General features: G+C 42.6%; 1 protein-coding gene across 2 annotated transcripts in view; it reads left to right on the plus strand.

The window, feature by feature from the left end:
• LOC124406902 (nucleolar protein 4-like) overlaps positions 1–13724 on the plus strand; it is a 59779-nt gene that overhangs the window by 43923 nt on the left and 2132 nt on the right. The window contains exons 4-8 of one of the 2 annotated variants that reach the window (XM_046882574.1): positions 6240–6574; positions 7391–7594; positions 8560–8706; positions 12225–12442; positions 12986–13176. In XM_046882574.1, the coding sequence (XP_046738530.1) occupies positions 6240–6574; positions 7391–7594; positions 8560–8706; positions 12225–12442; positions 12986–13176 (1095 nt within the window). The remainder of the gene's footprint in view (positions 1–6239; positions 6575–7390; positions 7595–8559; positions 8707–12224; positions 12443–12985; positions 13177–13724) is intronic. The other variant, XM_046882575.1, reaches the window with a different exon arrangement.

Genomic DNA, 13724 nt, shown 5'->3' on the forward strand with positions numbered 1-13724 from the left:
AAGGCCACGGATATTAAACCCGACAAAAAGCTTAACTCCAATTCAAATTCACTCCAATATATTTTTATTGGACGCAGGAATAAAGAAATCGCGATGGTAAATTCGTAGAATTCGTGACATTTCTTTATTTCTGGATGAAATGAAAATCTGTTGGAGTTTTTTTGTTTGCAATTGTGTGTAGAATGGGTCCGTTAAGTCCTTTCGCTTATGAGATACGTCGATCTCGATATTTGGAGGTATATACGACAACGTCGAAATCGACTAGGGCACCTCATTAAGGGACGCGTTGATGAGTCGAAATTCAATATCTTTTCGTTAAATTCATTGCAAGGGATAGTTAATCTTTGAGAATTTGGCATATTTATATATTCGTAAGTTGCGATAACTTTCTTAATAATTTGAAGAAAAAGAAATATGCATGGAATATATCGATTTAAAACAGTTAAAGATCTTATATATCATTCGATTTCACTCAACGATTGCCTATTTCGTTAGGTAAACTATTTTTCCCGGAATTCACTGAAAGAAATTTTCTTTTCAATGTTAAATTTAATACTAGCGGTTTTATTTCGAATCTAAATCAATATCGGTGCAATTTAAAAAAAAAAACAAAAAACCTGAATATTTACCGATACCAACGTAATAATAAAGTTTCTTACCGTGATTCTAGAGAATAATCTTCTCAAGGAAATAAACCATCGTGCAACGAAATTCCAAAAATCTATCAAATTCTTAATCATTTCGAACTAATTTTGATGAAAAACTCGTTATCCAGTTTCGGGGTTGTAATTTAACCATCCGTTTTTGTCTTTCATTTTTAGGATGAATTTTATGTATCATCAATGCACGGCTGTATCACAACGACTCACTAACCACCCTAATTCTCTCTTACAAAACGTGATGTTGTCGAAAGTGAATCTGCTCTGCGAACGAACGTGCAATACCAAACTTTTTCTCACATCAAAGAAAAACTGCCGAAATCAGCATGAAATTTTGCATGCCGCGTATATTCGCCACCGTTTGTATCCCATATAATGGACGTTTATGATTCGGTATAAAGCAGTCGAAGCCGTGTTGTGTTGCAGTTGTGACGCACTCGACACTCGTGTTTTCTTCACTATTCACCTCTCTCTCGGTCATATCTTGCTGCCTTTCCGTCCTGTTCCGCTTCTCTGCTCTCCCTTGGGTGCGAAAAAGGCAGATCGTGTCTCGCTGCTTGGCTCGGAACCCTCGCCTCCCTCTTTGACGGCGGGGGGGAGGGAGGTTGCAGAGGGGTTACCAGTGTACACGTACCTACCTACATCCACACACTGTCGCAGATTTACATGCGTGTTGTGCTTGTACAAGCAAGCTAGGTATATCGCGATGGCGTGGCGCGAGTCTTGAAAACATCTTCCCTGCGGAGTCAAAGATTATTATAATATGAGTCACGAGGAGAGGAGATTCGACGCACCTCTTCTTCTCTCATCGTCAGATGCCTTTTGGTGCCACATCGACGCGTCCCGCCGCCGCAACGAAAGACTTGTCGCTCTGACCTACCAGTCATTTGTTTCCCCCGCCTGCGCCGCCTCTTCTTCTTCTTCTTCTTCTTCTTCTTCTTCTTCTTTCATGCATTATGTATCTACACCATCGAGGTATTCCCCTGTATGTATGTATGTATGTATTTACATGTATCCCGTATCCCGTGTTGTTTCCCGACGTCCGATGCGTAGGATGTAATCGTAACGGCCCACACAAGGACCGTTTTCCTTATACATTTTTCTGTTGCGGTATGTATAGATCAAGATTTGCGATTTCTGCCCATTTGAATTGATTTTCATCTTTGCTCTCTTACAACATCGACGACTGAAATGAGGCATTTTTTTTAACCCGCAGACATTTTTCCTGGAAAGCGAATTTTTCCTGGGTTTTCCATTTTTAGAATCTGAGGTTTATATTGCTTTTTGTAATACATGAATTTACTGCAAAGTATCAACTTGCAATGTTTTAGTGCGGGAATATCGAGTTACTGATTTTAAAACTGTTTACTGGAAACTTTACGTACGAGTCGAATTATATTCTTTGAATGATCTTTATTCAGGCGGTGATATATTATAGTACAATTTTATAATAATTGCAGAATTGGAATCTGTAAAAAGTTGAATTTCTTACTAACTCGTCGACAGAGCAAGATAATTTGATCAAATTTTGATCGATTGCGGACTTTCATTTCGAACTGGTGAAAGTTAGAAGGAAATTTGTTCTAGTACATCGGTCAAGAATAATCCGAAGACTTTCATCACGACGTGAATTCAAGGGGTGTTTCACCGAAGCGATCGTGGTATCAATGTTAGTCGAAATCGTTTAGTAATTCCGCAATCCCTTTATAATCTCCGAAATTACACTGAAATCTGTAACATTCAACTATAATTCTGCATCAGTAACCATCAAGGTAATCATTGTTAGATATGAGAAATAATTTACGATTACAGGAATCGCTTTGTAATCTTAAGAATTCATATGAAATATTAGAATTCATAAAGGAATCACGAAAAATCACGTAATCAGAGTAAAATTTATTCGTCGAGTAATCTCTCGTCATCATCATCACTCTATAAAATCTAAGTAATCACGAAATGCATAATGATGGTATCAATTTTTTGCGCGAATTCGAGTTTGATGCGAGCATCCATCACTGGATTTCACGCCGTTCAGTTCTTCCTGTATCGGTGATTTCAAACCCGTTATTCAAAACTTCGTAACCCATTCTGAGAGACTCTAACACCTGAATAGTCTTTCCTTTACACACTCCGTAGCATAACCAGCTAAAAGGGATGTAAAGTGTCCAATACTAGGATTCCAGATCCCGAGGCGCTATGTGTCCATTGTAAGTACGGTTACAAACGAACACAGCCATGCAGCACTCGATCTGGTCAGGGCAAGAAGGAAGAGGAGGACCTTGCACAGCTATCGAAGTCGAAGTCGAAAAATACGTGTACCTAACTGTCGATGCGAACCTAGCCGTAGATGATAGGAGAGTGAACTGGACGCTGTGGAACAGAGAGGGGCGGCATCCGGGGGCAGGAAGGCGGGGAAGGCGGGGTTCACGGTGCCGGGTTGCGTGCTCGATTTAAGGCTCAACTTGCCCCGGAGATACCGGACTGGAATTGGCAACCGGCTTTCTAGCCGTCGTGCGGAGGACGGCTCCGTTCGATCCGGTCGTTCGACATTCAGCAGCGCGGTCAGAGAGCGGGCCGAGAGAAGATCTCGGGGCGGGGCTCCCTGAGTCCCGGAGGAGCCAAGGGGGTCGAATTCCTTAAGCTTCTCTCTCAAAATTACGCGGCAGCAGCGGTTCCGTCTCGGCTGCGAATGAATTACGAGCTTCGAGGCGAGGATCGGTTGCCTGCCTGGCTAACTTGGCGAACCAGCAAAGTGCCGCTGCCGTTATCGAGACCTTTGCGGCTGGGTTTGCGGGAGTTGGGAACAGGCAGGACAGATCGTTCAGTCAAGGAACTGATGGACTTGAAACTTTTGGGAATAATACTTTGAATCGGAACGGAACTTGAGCGACGGACACGGTTTCTGGGACAACGAGAAATCAATTGAGATAATTCCAGAAGTTATTGGCGAAAATTAATTGGCGAATGATCACCTGAAATGACATGACAGTGGTGATAAAATCGCACGGAAAGTTGTGTTAGAAATCATGAGAATAGCGTTTTAAGTCTTGCACTAAACTCTAAATGGTTTCAATTTATTAATATTACCTTCATTGATTTTCAGTCATTCTAACGATCTTCTGTGATTCTATCCAATCCGGAAACCGTACTGAAGCTAGCAGCCAGAATCAGCAAACAAACGTTCTAATATTCATTCAAATGAGGTAGTGAAGTTCGAAAATCAAAATTTTGTGAAATACCTCGAACTTGATACTTGATACTACGAGGATAAAATTCAACTGCATTACTCCATTTCCAAAAAGTTTAACACATTTGACTGCTAACTCTGGCTACCAGCCTCAGCTTCGTATCCGGAAAATTGCCTCCAGAACGCTGTGAGAAATCACTGCGAATCAGTAAAAATGAGACGTTAGTGTAAACCTGACACGAAATCATTGATTTGATATCGAAGTGAATGGCCCCATCGGCGAAGCTGCCGTTATCGAGACGTTTCGCGGAGAATTACGCAAACGAGAATATATGCGCGTTCTGTGTAGCCTTGATAGCGCGACGCGATTTCCACCGATCCTCTCTCGGAACAGGTTATTCCTGCATGCATCGCCTGTATAGCTACGGTCAGAGCCGTTCAGCAGCCTCCTTCATGCCGCACTGCGGCCCGGCGGTACCGCATTTTTCTGCCGACGCGTTAACGGAACGCGACCTCCGAGTTCCTTGCCCAGGACTTCGGGGCCAGGCCGCGACGCGACGCGACTTGGTGACGGGCAAGCGAAGCCTCGACGAAACCGGCAAGTATCCTCGTTAGGATTTCTCGCAGTCCCCCGTTTCCCCCTATACAGTACGTATAAAACACGCTCCCCTCGTTCCTGTTTCGCTCGCAGATATGCCGCCCCTTTTTCCCATCCCCCTTTCCTCCCCCCTGCCGTCTTCCCCCAAGGATAATATTACCGCGGCACTCTCTCTGCATCCTGCTGCAGGACTCGGAACGAAGGGGAGATTCTTTCCACTCCGAACGCTACGCGAGCTTCTTCGCTAATGTTACGGGTAACTTGTTCGTTGCTCTGGAAAATGAAGAGAAAAATCAAAAATACGGAGATACGGAATACGATATACCGCGTTTGTAAATCATTGGTTGTTTTGTTGATTCAAGGCTTATAAACAATCGATTTGATCGTGTTACCAGTACAAAAAATTTGGGTTGATTTTAATAGCTATCTAGTATGTATAATCCTCCTTCTTAAGTTTCCCCCATTTGCAGATTAACTTATGTTGCATATAAATTCTGGGCCTATTTCGCTGAACGCTTCACAGAGTAATAATTGACCCAAAATCAAAATTAGATCCTTACTGACAGCCGTATGATTTACACATCAGGAAAACCTATGGGGTCCAATCTGCATGAATCGCCATACTGTGCCTGTCGAAGCAAGCGGCACAGATTTTCCAGTCTGCCATTTTCGCGTTCAGCTTACACGGCATGTCCGAACACTCGATCACTTGGACTAGAATTAGTAAAGCCGAACATGGCACACTCCATGGAAAATCTGTGTCCCCGGCTCAAATCCGCAGGTGAAAGCTAGGTTTTTTAGTATTGGAAAGGTTTTCCGCGGCGCTGCAATTGCGGCCGAGTGATAGTACAACAGTTTCCTCCACGTTCAGCAGCAGTCACGGCTTCGTTCTTTCGAGCCTCTCCCGACCGATGGCACCATAAAGTTACCGCGAACTGAGAGTCAGGCGGAGAACTGCGACACTGGTAAAGGGCATCGCGAAGAAAAAGAGGGCAAGGAGGGGGGATACCGAAACGCTTGCGAAACGATCTGATCTCCAGAGATCGCGATCCTCTTCTCTCGTTCGCTTTGCCTCGCCTCGCTTGCTCGAGATTTACTCTTCTATAAGAGCCTGAGCGCAGGGACTGTTCCTTAATCAATTGCGTCACGCAAGGCGATCGACCATTAAAATTGTTATTATTATCACGTGTATAAATATATCTGCTACGCGTGGCCCCGCACAATCGTTAAGGTGTAACCTCAACGTGCGGCACTCCGATGCTTCGATCAAGGTATAATAAGGAGATGTATGGGTTCCAGGAATCACCCAAGGTCTGATTAGGTTATACAAGCACAGCGTTACTATTTATCACGATTATACTCTCGGCTCTTTCAATCTGTTAGACTCTTTCAGTTATACATGTCTAGAATAATCAACTTGTTTCAAGCTAAACATGACACTCCAATATTGTTCAGTTTTGATTCAGAATAAGTCTTCCTAAACTTCTAGGAAGTAGTATGGTTCGGAATTTTGGACCTGAAGGGCCTGGTCACGGACTTCCACAGTATCAATAGGAAAACAGAGGAACTAGACAATGTGAACCATCTTGTGCAAACTTCAAAGACGCTTGTCTTGACTTCAGTATCGACTAAATGAAACTGTAATGCAATAATTAATGCTTGATGATTGATCCAAAAGTGAATCGTCTAATTCCTGATCTCATTTCCTTACATGCATACGACTAGAGGCTAGTTACTGTCCGTCGACTACCAAGACATGGTCCTAATATCGGAATCTACTTTTGCGTGATTTCAGATTCTCGAAATGGCGGCTGTGAGGTGGGTGAATTGGGGTCGGGGACCGTGTCAAGTCTTGGATCGGTCGCTGGGGTCGGCAGCGAGGACATGGCCTCTCTCTGGGCCTCGTACGCGATCGGTTTGAAGAAGACGCCGCCACCAGCGCCGTCAACGACGCTTTCGCGCCTCGACCGCGACCGAGAATCGAGCCCTGCTGGGGGTGAGGGCACCGGAAGTGCTCACGACGAGACCAGCAGCAGTGGAAACAAGGAGGACGAGGACGACGACGACGAGGACAGCGACGAGAGGCTAGACCCCAGACATCATGATCCGGAGCGTCTCAAAGCGTTCAACGTGAGTCAGAATTGGAAAATAAAATGAGAGATCGAAACCTAATAAAATCGTTAAACTTTCTCATTGAATCTTTCTAAGTCTGTAAAATCCCATCATATGATCTTAAACGTGGAATTCATTGACATGTCTTTGATATTTCGTATAAAGTCATACAAATTCGTTCATCTATTACTTTCTACAATTCTACACTCATATCATGTTACAAAGAGAGTAAGTTTGTACGTTTTTTCAAAGTATAATCTCAGAAACTGCTTTACCAATTTGAATAATTCCTTCACCGTTCGATATTAAGTTTCTTCCGGATGGACATTCAAGTAGATTTCAAATAATTCATGCACCATTAGTGGCCATAATATTATACACGATAAACATGCCCACAACTGGCACTAAGGCGACGAAAACCGGTTTATTTACCCTACTTCTTCTAATCATTTGGAGCAATTGCTGTCTCAAGTCAATTTGAAGCGCAATCTACAAGATTCTGGTGTGCCTTCTGCAGGTGGAAGAGGATAGCCAGTCTGGCTGGTCTTGACGAACCCACTACGGAACGGATTCTCTGTACTTAGGATTCGCCGTCCTTATCTTTCTTTGTACCTCTCCCCGTCGTCCTGCGGCAGTCGTTCGTAACGGCTGCTTCTTAATTAATTACAATTAGTTTAATAGACCCCTCGAGCCCACCTCCTGGACCTCTTCTGTCTCTCCCTTCCCCTCCCCTCCCCGCCCTTCTCCTCTCCTGCTTGCTGCTTAATTCTTAATTCCTTAAGCACCGTGGCTAACTTCCACTTGTTCATCGCCGGCTCGTTCCACTCATTCCAGATGTTCGTGCGACTATTCGTCGACGAGAACCTGGACCGTATAGTACCGATCTCCAAACAACCCAAGGAGAAAATTCAGGCTATCATCGACAGCTGCACCAGGCAGTTTCCTGAGTTCGCTGAAAGGGCGCGCAAGAGGATCAGGACCTACCTAAAGAGTTGTAGGCGTAACAAACGAGGCCGGGAGGGTGCGCCCTGGGATCCTGTGAGTATTCTTAACTCTTCTTATCCCCGAAAGTCTGGTAACTTCTCTTTAGGCAAGTTGACATCATAAAAGAAAGAAAGATCTAGCACGGAAGTGACAATTTGATCAATAATACCTGCAGAATCTCGCTGTAGTCGTGTTAGTTGAATCAAGTATCAAGTCTTGTTTTGCTCTTGCTTGAAATTTGTATTACAGGAAACAAGCAGCGAATATGTGTGACCAGTATTGCTCTTCACCCTTTGTCATAAGCATTATCGCAGTCGTTATTAGCATTATTCTTTTTTCTCTCCAAACATGTCGGATTAATGGCTAGCCAAGTGCAACGTGGCAATTTGAGGTGTCACTCTGTGTATTCTGGACAATATCCAAGTGTCGGGACCACTTGACTCGTTATATACGCGAGTGGCACGCGGACTAGTCCAGAGAGACACACGCTCAGTTTGTTATTAATTGGCGTGTAATCGTCTGAGCAGGAGAAAACGAGTTAGAGAATGGTCATTTCGTTCTACCGATGGAGAGCAAGTTCAGGATATAGAACATTTAATTCTTGGAAAATTAATCGATCATTTATAATCACAGTAGGTTTTTGAATCTGGATTTAAATGTAACTCAACCGGCAGATTGCACCCCGATTTCAAAATTTTTAAAGAAACGTCTCGTGTCTTGTTTTCACGAAGAAAGAAAATTCTGGTTCATCGTTGTAAACGTGTAGATTGATTTTTCCTGCTCGTGAATAATATTGAGGAGTTGGGTAACCAATTCATTTACAAGATGCTTGCGATATGATTGAAATTATAATGAGAAAATATGGACGAAAGTCGACACTTGATGGCGTCGATTTATCGGGTTCATTTAGCAATTTTTCACATACTAAATTTTTTAATTACGAAGTAACACGAGTGTGGCGACGTTTTTTTCCTCCTCCTAAAAGTCGAACGAGTCTTAGTTTTCCATTTCATTGCCAGGCTCGACCGACACCAGCCCATCTGACTTCGGTACAGGCGGAACAGATATTGGCAACTGCCTGCGAGAATGAAAGCGACAACGCTAAACGGATGAGAGTCGGATTGGAGCCAGTTTCTCAACCTATGCCAACGCTGCCCGCAGCCACGGTGAGTTTCTATGACCATGACTATCATCTCTCATCAATTTCATTTATGCGAATCGTTTGCTAATTGGATTCGAGATTTTGGCCAGATCACAGACCGCGGATCATTTGCTATTCTGTCTTTTCTCCCACCCTCATCCTATAAGATCTCTGGTAAGGTCGTCAGCAATTTGCCATTTCGTGAATCATGGGTCAAAATTCAGGGCAAAAGTAGGATTTCCGTGGCGCCAAAAGTTGATGATTATTTTTTGGTTTTCGACCCGTTCACGTACAGTTTTCAACGCGTTAAATCGCTCAAAAAAATCAAAAAAAATTCATGAATACTCTTAAATATTACTAGAATGTGAATCCACGATTGTTTGAGTACAAAAGTTATTGTATTTTTTATGCTTACGACTTGTAATTTTTTCTCAGAGAAAAATAATCTCATTCTAGTCGGCAAGTAATCTCTTTTTTCGAAAGAAATTTTCAATTCTTCTGAATAATTTCGATTGAGAAGTGGAGCTGGTGATTTTGCGGCACGTTGGGCGGTCTGTTACTACTTTGTACCCAGTTGCTAATGCAGTATATATATATATATATATATGTAACACGTATGACGATACATGCGATACACGTTGTACCGAAGAGAGTGCGCTCAAAGATAAGCGAAAGAGATATCAATATTACGAGGATTCTGCATCAAGGGTTGAGATTGTATGTGCGTTGCGTATAAGTAATGTTAGCTAATCTGACGTCGAAATAAAGTAGCGTGAAGATGAAAAAAAAAGTCAGTGAATAAATCGCGTTTGCTGAGAAATGCCGTACCGTCCGAGCAGGAAAAAGAAATATATACAATATATGGCATATATATTTTATATTATATGCGTAGTGAAGCGTCGCAGTACAAACGAGAGTGTTTAAAAAGTCTTCTCGTATAAGTAGAACTCCAAAGTGTAATAAAAGCGGCGCGAGAAGTAAGCTAGGATTGATAGGTACGGAGGCTGTGATAACCCGGGGTCGCGCACCTCTCCCACCGTAAAGCAGCGTCCACACGAAACGGGGATTTCAGAGCGAGGCCTCCGACTCTATCCGTGTGGTAAATGCGCGCCAAACGTACCTCGTCGTTCGAGTGACACGCGCGTTTTTTATATTATACCGTATATATGCACACATATAATACGCTGGAGCGTATATCTCGAGTAACCGCGTGCGAGTGATTATAAAAATTTGCAAAGATTTGTATTAAAATACAAAGTGGTGTGAAAATATTGTGATTTAGAATTTAGGCAGACGTCGCGCGTCGTCGTCTTTCATACTCCGTTGGTTTTGCGACGTTATGTCAACGTACGCGTGTTTGTCCTCCAATTCTTATAGTCTTCGTCGTTTCATCCTAGATATGGGGAGTAGAGTTTTATCTACTTTGAAAATCCCTCTGAAAAACGACGATAACCCCGAGTTGACCCAAACGTAACCCATTAAAAAGAATCTCCTCCGCGTTAACTCGTCTACGCAGTCGAAGGCACCAGCAGCAGCAACAGCAGCAACAGCAGCAGCAGCAGCCGCAGAAGCAGCGCCGGCTATCTCTCCCGTGGCACCTATATAATTGACGTCAACACACACTGGCTGCCTTTCATAAAAACACCTCCTTGCATCCGCTCCAAGATTTTATCCCTCTCTTCCCCTTTCGTATATCCCTCCCACCCCTCACCCACGGTTGCTCTGAATTCTCGATAGTCTTACTCACGCTTCGGCTCTACACGGTTATATTACACATCTGGCAACGCGACGGCGGTGATGCGCTGTAAGAAAAAAATAAATAAAATAAATTGAAAATATAAAATAAAACATAATAATAAATAAACAAATTGGAGTAAAACGGCTGAGGGAAAAGAGAGACGGAACGCGAGGAAGAAATAATTAAAACAGGGAAAAAAAAAAACAACAAAAAACTGCGACCGCTCTTCGGGTCCATCTATAAGCGCTTCTCCTCGTCACTCTCACCCTTGCCATCGTCGTCTTCTCACCGCGTGCTGTAGCGCCTAAGTCGGCGATGCAATCCTTCTCCTCCTGTTTGAGGCGCCACTCTCGTACGCGGAACCTCTCGAAAAGTCTATCCGTGAGACGATCATAAATTAACCTGCAACATTCGGGTTTTCGATTATAACAACGCGCGGCAGAAGGATGCCGAATTTTTACATGAATTGACAAGTGATTGTTGTATCTACATTCCTGGGTTAGGAAAAAGTTTTCCAAAAGTTTTTTTTCAAACACTTCCAAGATGAGGAAGAAGAACCTCAGAGTCATTCACAAGCAGGTCTATGAACACGCGCAGATTCAACAGGTACCTCTTTCTTTCTCTCCCCCCGTTACTTGCTCTCTTTCTCTCTCTCTCTTTATATTTCTTTCTCTCTCTCTCATTCTCATTCACTTACTTGCATGTGAAATCAGTTATTCACACACATGCCTAAGGTACGCACGTGCTTCATCCAAATTCACACAATACACCCACACAGGAGGATGAATTTTCCCTTTCCGGTGTTATATCCTGTTACCTTATTCTAAAGACGTGCGTCATTGCCGCATGCGGAGGCGTTGAAGGCGGCGTCCGGATGCAGGAAAAGAGACTAATTCAAATTGGCACATGAATTGCGGGCAATACAAACGCGTTTATTATCGACGGAAGTAGATAATTAATTGCCTGTTCCTAGTGACGATTTTTCTTGACAAGATTGTGACCTTGTTGAAAAATACGAGACGTTCGTGCGACTCGAGTTGATCGATTTAGGGGATCTTGTATCTATAAACTGGAACATACACTAGGGAAAAGGAAAAATTCGTAACAGTCTTCAGCGCTGTTATTTGTGCCGATGATGATAACATCGGATGAAACCACATCCATACTAGGTATGCGATAGAAATGAGTCTGAACGATTTTGAATAAGACTTATTAAAATGTCAACAATTTGGATAAAGGTTCTGTGATCGGAACGTTCAAAACGATTAAACTCTGGCTGTTTTTTTTTTATCATTAACATCATTAAAATCGGATTCAAAATATCACAGCATAAGCATTTCTAACGTATTAATTGTAAAAATGTTTCTCAAATTTTTAATATTGTAGTTTTTGTTAGATTCGTTAGATCTTTTGTTAGATACTACGGATTTTTTTCATGGCTCTTCACTATCATTGGCGCTAATATCATTGCTGTAGATTTTTTTTTTAAACGGTTACTTCACCTTCTTTAACTCTTCATCCAGGCGGTTCAACCGACGTATCCTTAAACGAAAGAATTGTTCCAAGGTCTAAATTATCTGCCCTCGGATCCACGTGCTGTAACGCTTAACCACCCCCCTCCTCCTCCTCTCTGTACCGGAGTATTGCTCACTGTCGAATATTTATAACACGTGAATGGTCTACCAATTTGGCGGCTATGGATGGTCCTTCTGAGAATCCACTTCATACCCGTCGCGTCATTATTTCTTCTCTCTACACATAGCCTGTAGGAGTGACCTTTTAACTTACAATCGCGTGCGTTTTAGCAAACTGATGTCCGCCCCAGTCTGGACCATTTCTCGAGCACGCCGGTCAAGTCGCTACCCGGTAAACGAGAAGACACGCCGCCGGCACCGTTGACATCCTTGGCCTCCTTACCGCTCACCAGTCTGGCCAACCTGTCAAACAGCACCGCGTCGACACCCTTGTCCCTTACACCCGCGTCGAAGCTCCTTAATCCCCCGGAAAACAAGGGCCTTATGAGGTAAGTTCGGAGTTGATCAAGTTTTTTCGTTATTTTATTTGAATTCAGTCGTTATACGCATTTAGATAAATCAGTTTCAATCGTTATGGTTATTAGAAAATTCGAGTACACTTGGCCGCAGTGATTCTGATTCGGTTGCTGCTTTGTCGTGAAACAGTTCCAATCTTTGTAAACGTAACGTAGTCCATGACAGTCGATTTTGTATTTTTCAATAGGATTCAACTCTGTCATAGGTTATGTTATGTTTACATAGATTGAGTCTGTTTGACGGCAGGCCGGTGGTGGCGCTGCGAACTCATTCTTTATTGCCAACGTAACAGAGTTGCGGAAAAAAATTAGCGACCTTAGAATCACTGTAGCCAAGTGTACGAAGGATATTATTACAATAACTATTTATAATGGTTAGAGTTGGCAATACTGTATTTGCTGATCGTTGCAACGTCAGATATGTTTCTTTAGTTTCATACATTTTACAGTCAAACGACTGAATTATTTGTACTATGGCAGCCTGCGATACCTAAGTATAATTTTAATGATTTTCAGCCAAGCAACAATAGTCAGTTCGTCGGTGGTGAATGGAGTCGCAAGTGGAAGTGCACCGACGGCGATGTACAGACCTAATTTCAGTCAGGCCTTCCAACGTACTGGGCCAACGACAGTTCCACCAACCCTTTCGGCGGGCCTTTATCCCACTCAAAGCTTCACCTCGGGTATCCTCAGCAACGGTACACCAAGTAATAATCGTTATTGGTGTTTCTTTTTGTATAAGAAAATAAGACGTATTTCTTCATATGCAATCTCTTCTTGCATCAACATCCTATAGGGATCGTATTTCCAACTAGCAACTCAAACTTGAAAGAGATTGGAGTAGAAAACAAAACATAGAACATAAAATTGGAATTATTAACTATATTGGAAAACAAAAAACAGGAAAACGCAAAGTAACAGGATTGCAGGCAGTTGCAGAGTTGTTTTTCACAGCGCTGATTTCCTTCAGATTGATCAATTTAACCCACATTTTTTGTGACATAACTCGAAATGATAATCCAGCTTATCACTACATTATGTTTAATATCGTTGCCAATAATATTTTCGCTTGTGTACAATATGCAGTCACGGTAAATGATTTTCTGTTCTGATATTATCGAGGGAAGATCGTATCGGAACTCACATTTTTTACAGTCGATTTTGTATCCTATGTATGATTCAAAAACTTTGAACAAGAACGGCTAGAGATTTCATAAGAAAAAAAAACCTCAAGAACACAACACATGTACTTACA

The sequence above is a fragment of the Diprion similis genome, chromosome 6 (genome assembly GCF_021155765.1).
Source record: "Diprion similis isolate iyDipSimi1 chromosome 6, iyDipSimi1.1, whole genome shotgun sequence".
Lineage (NCBI taxonomy): Eukaryota > Metazoa > Arthropoda > Insecta > Hymenoptera > Diprionidae > Diprion > Diprion similis.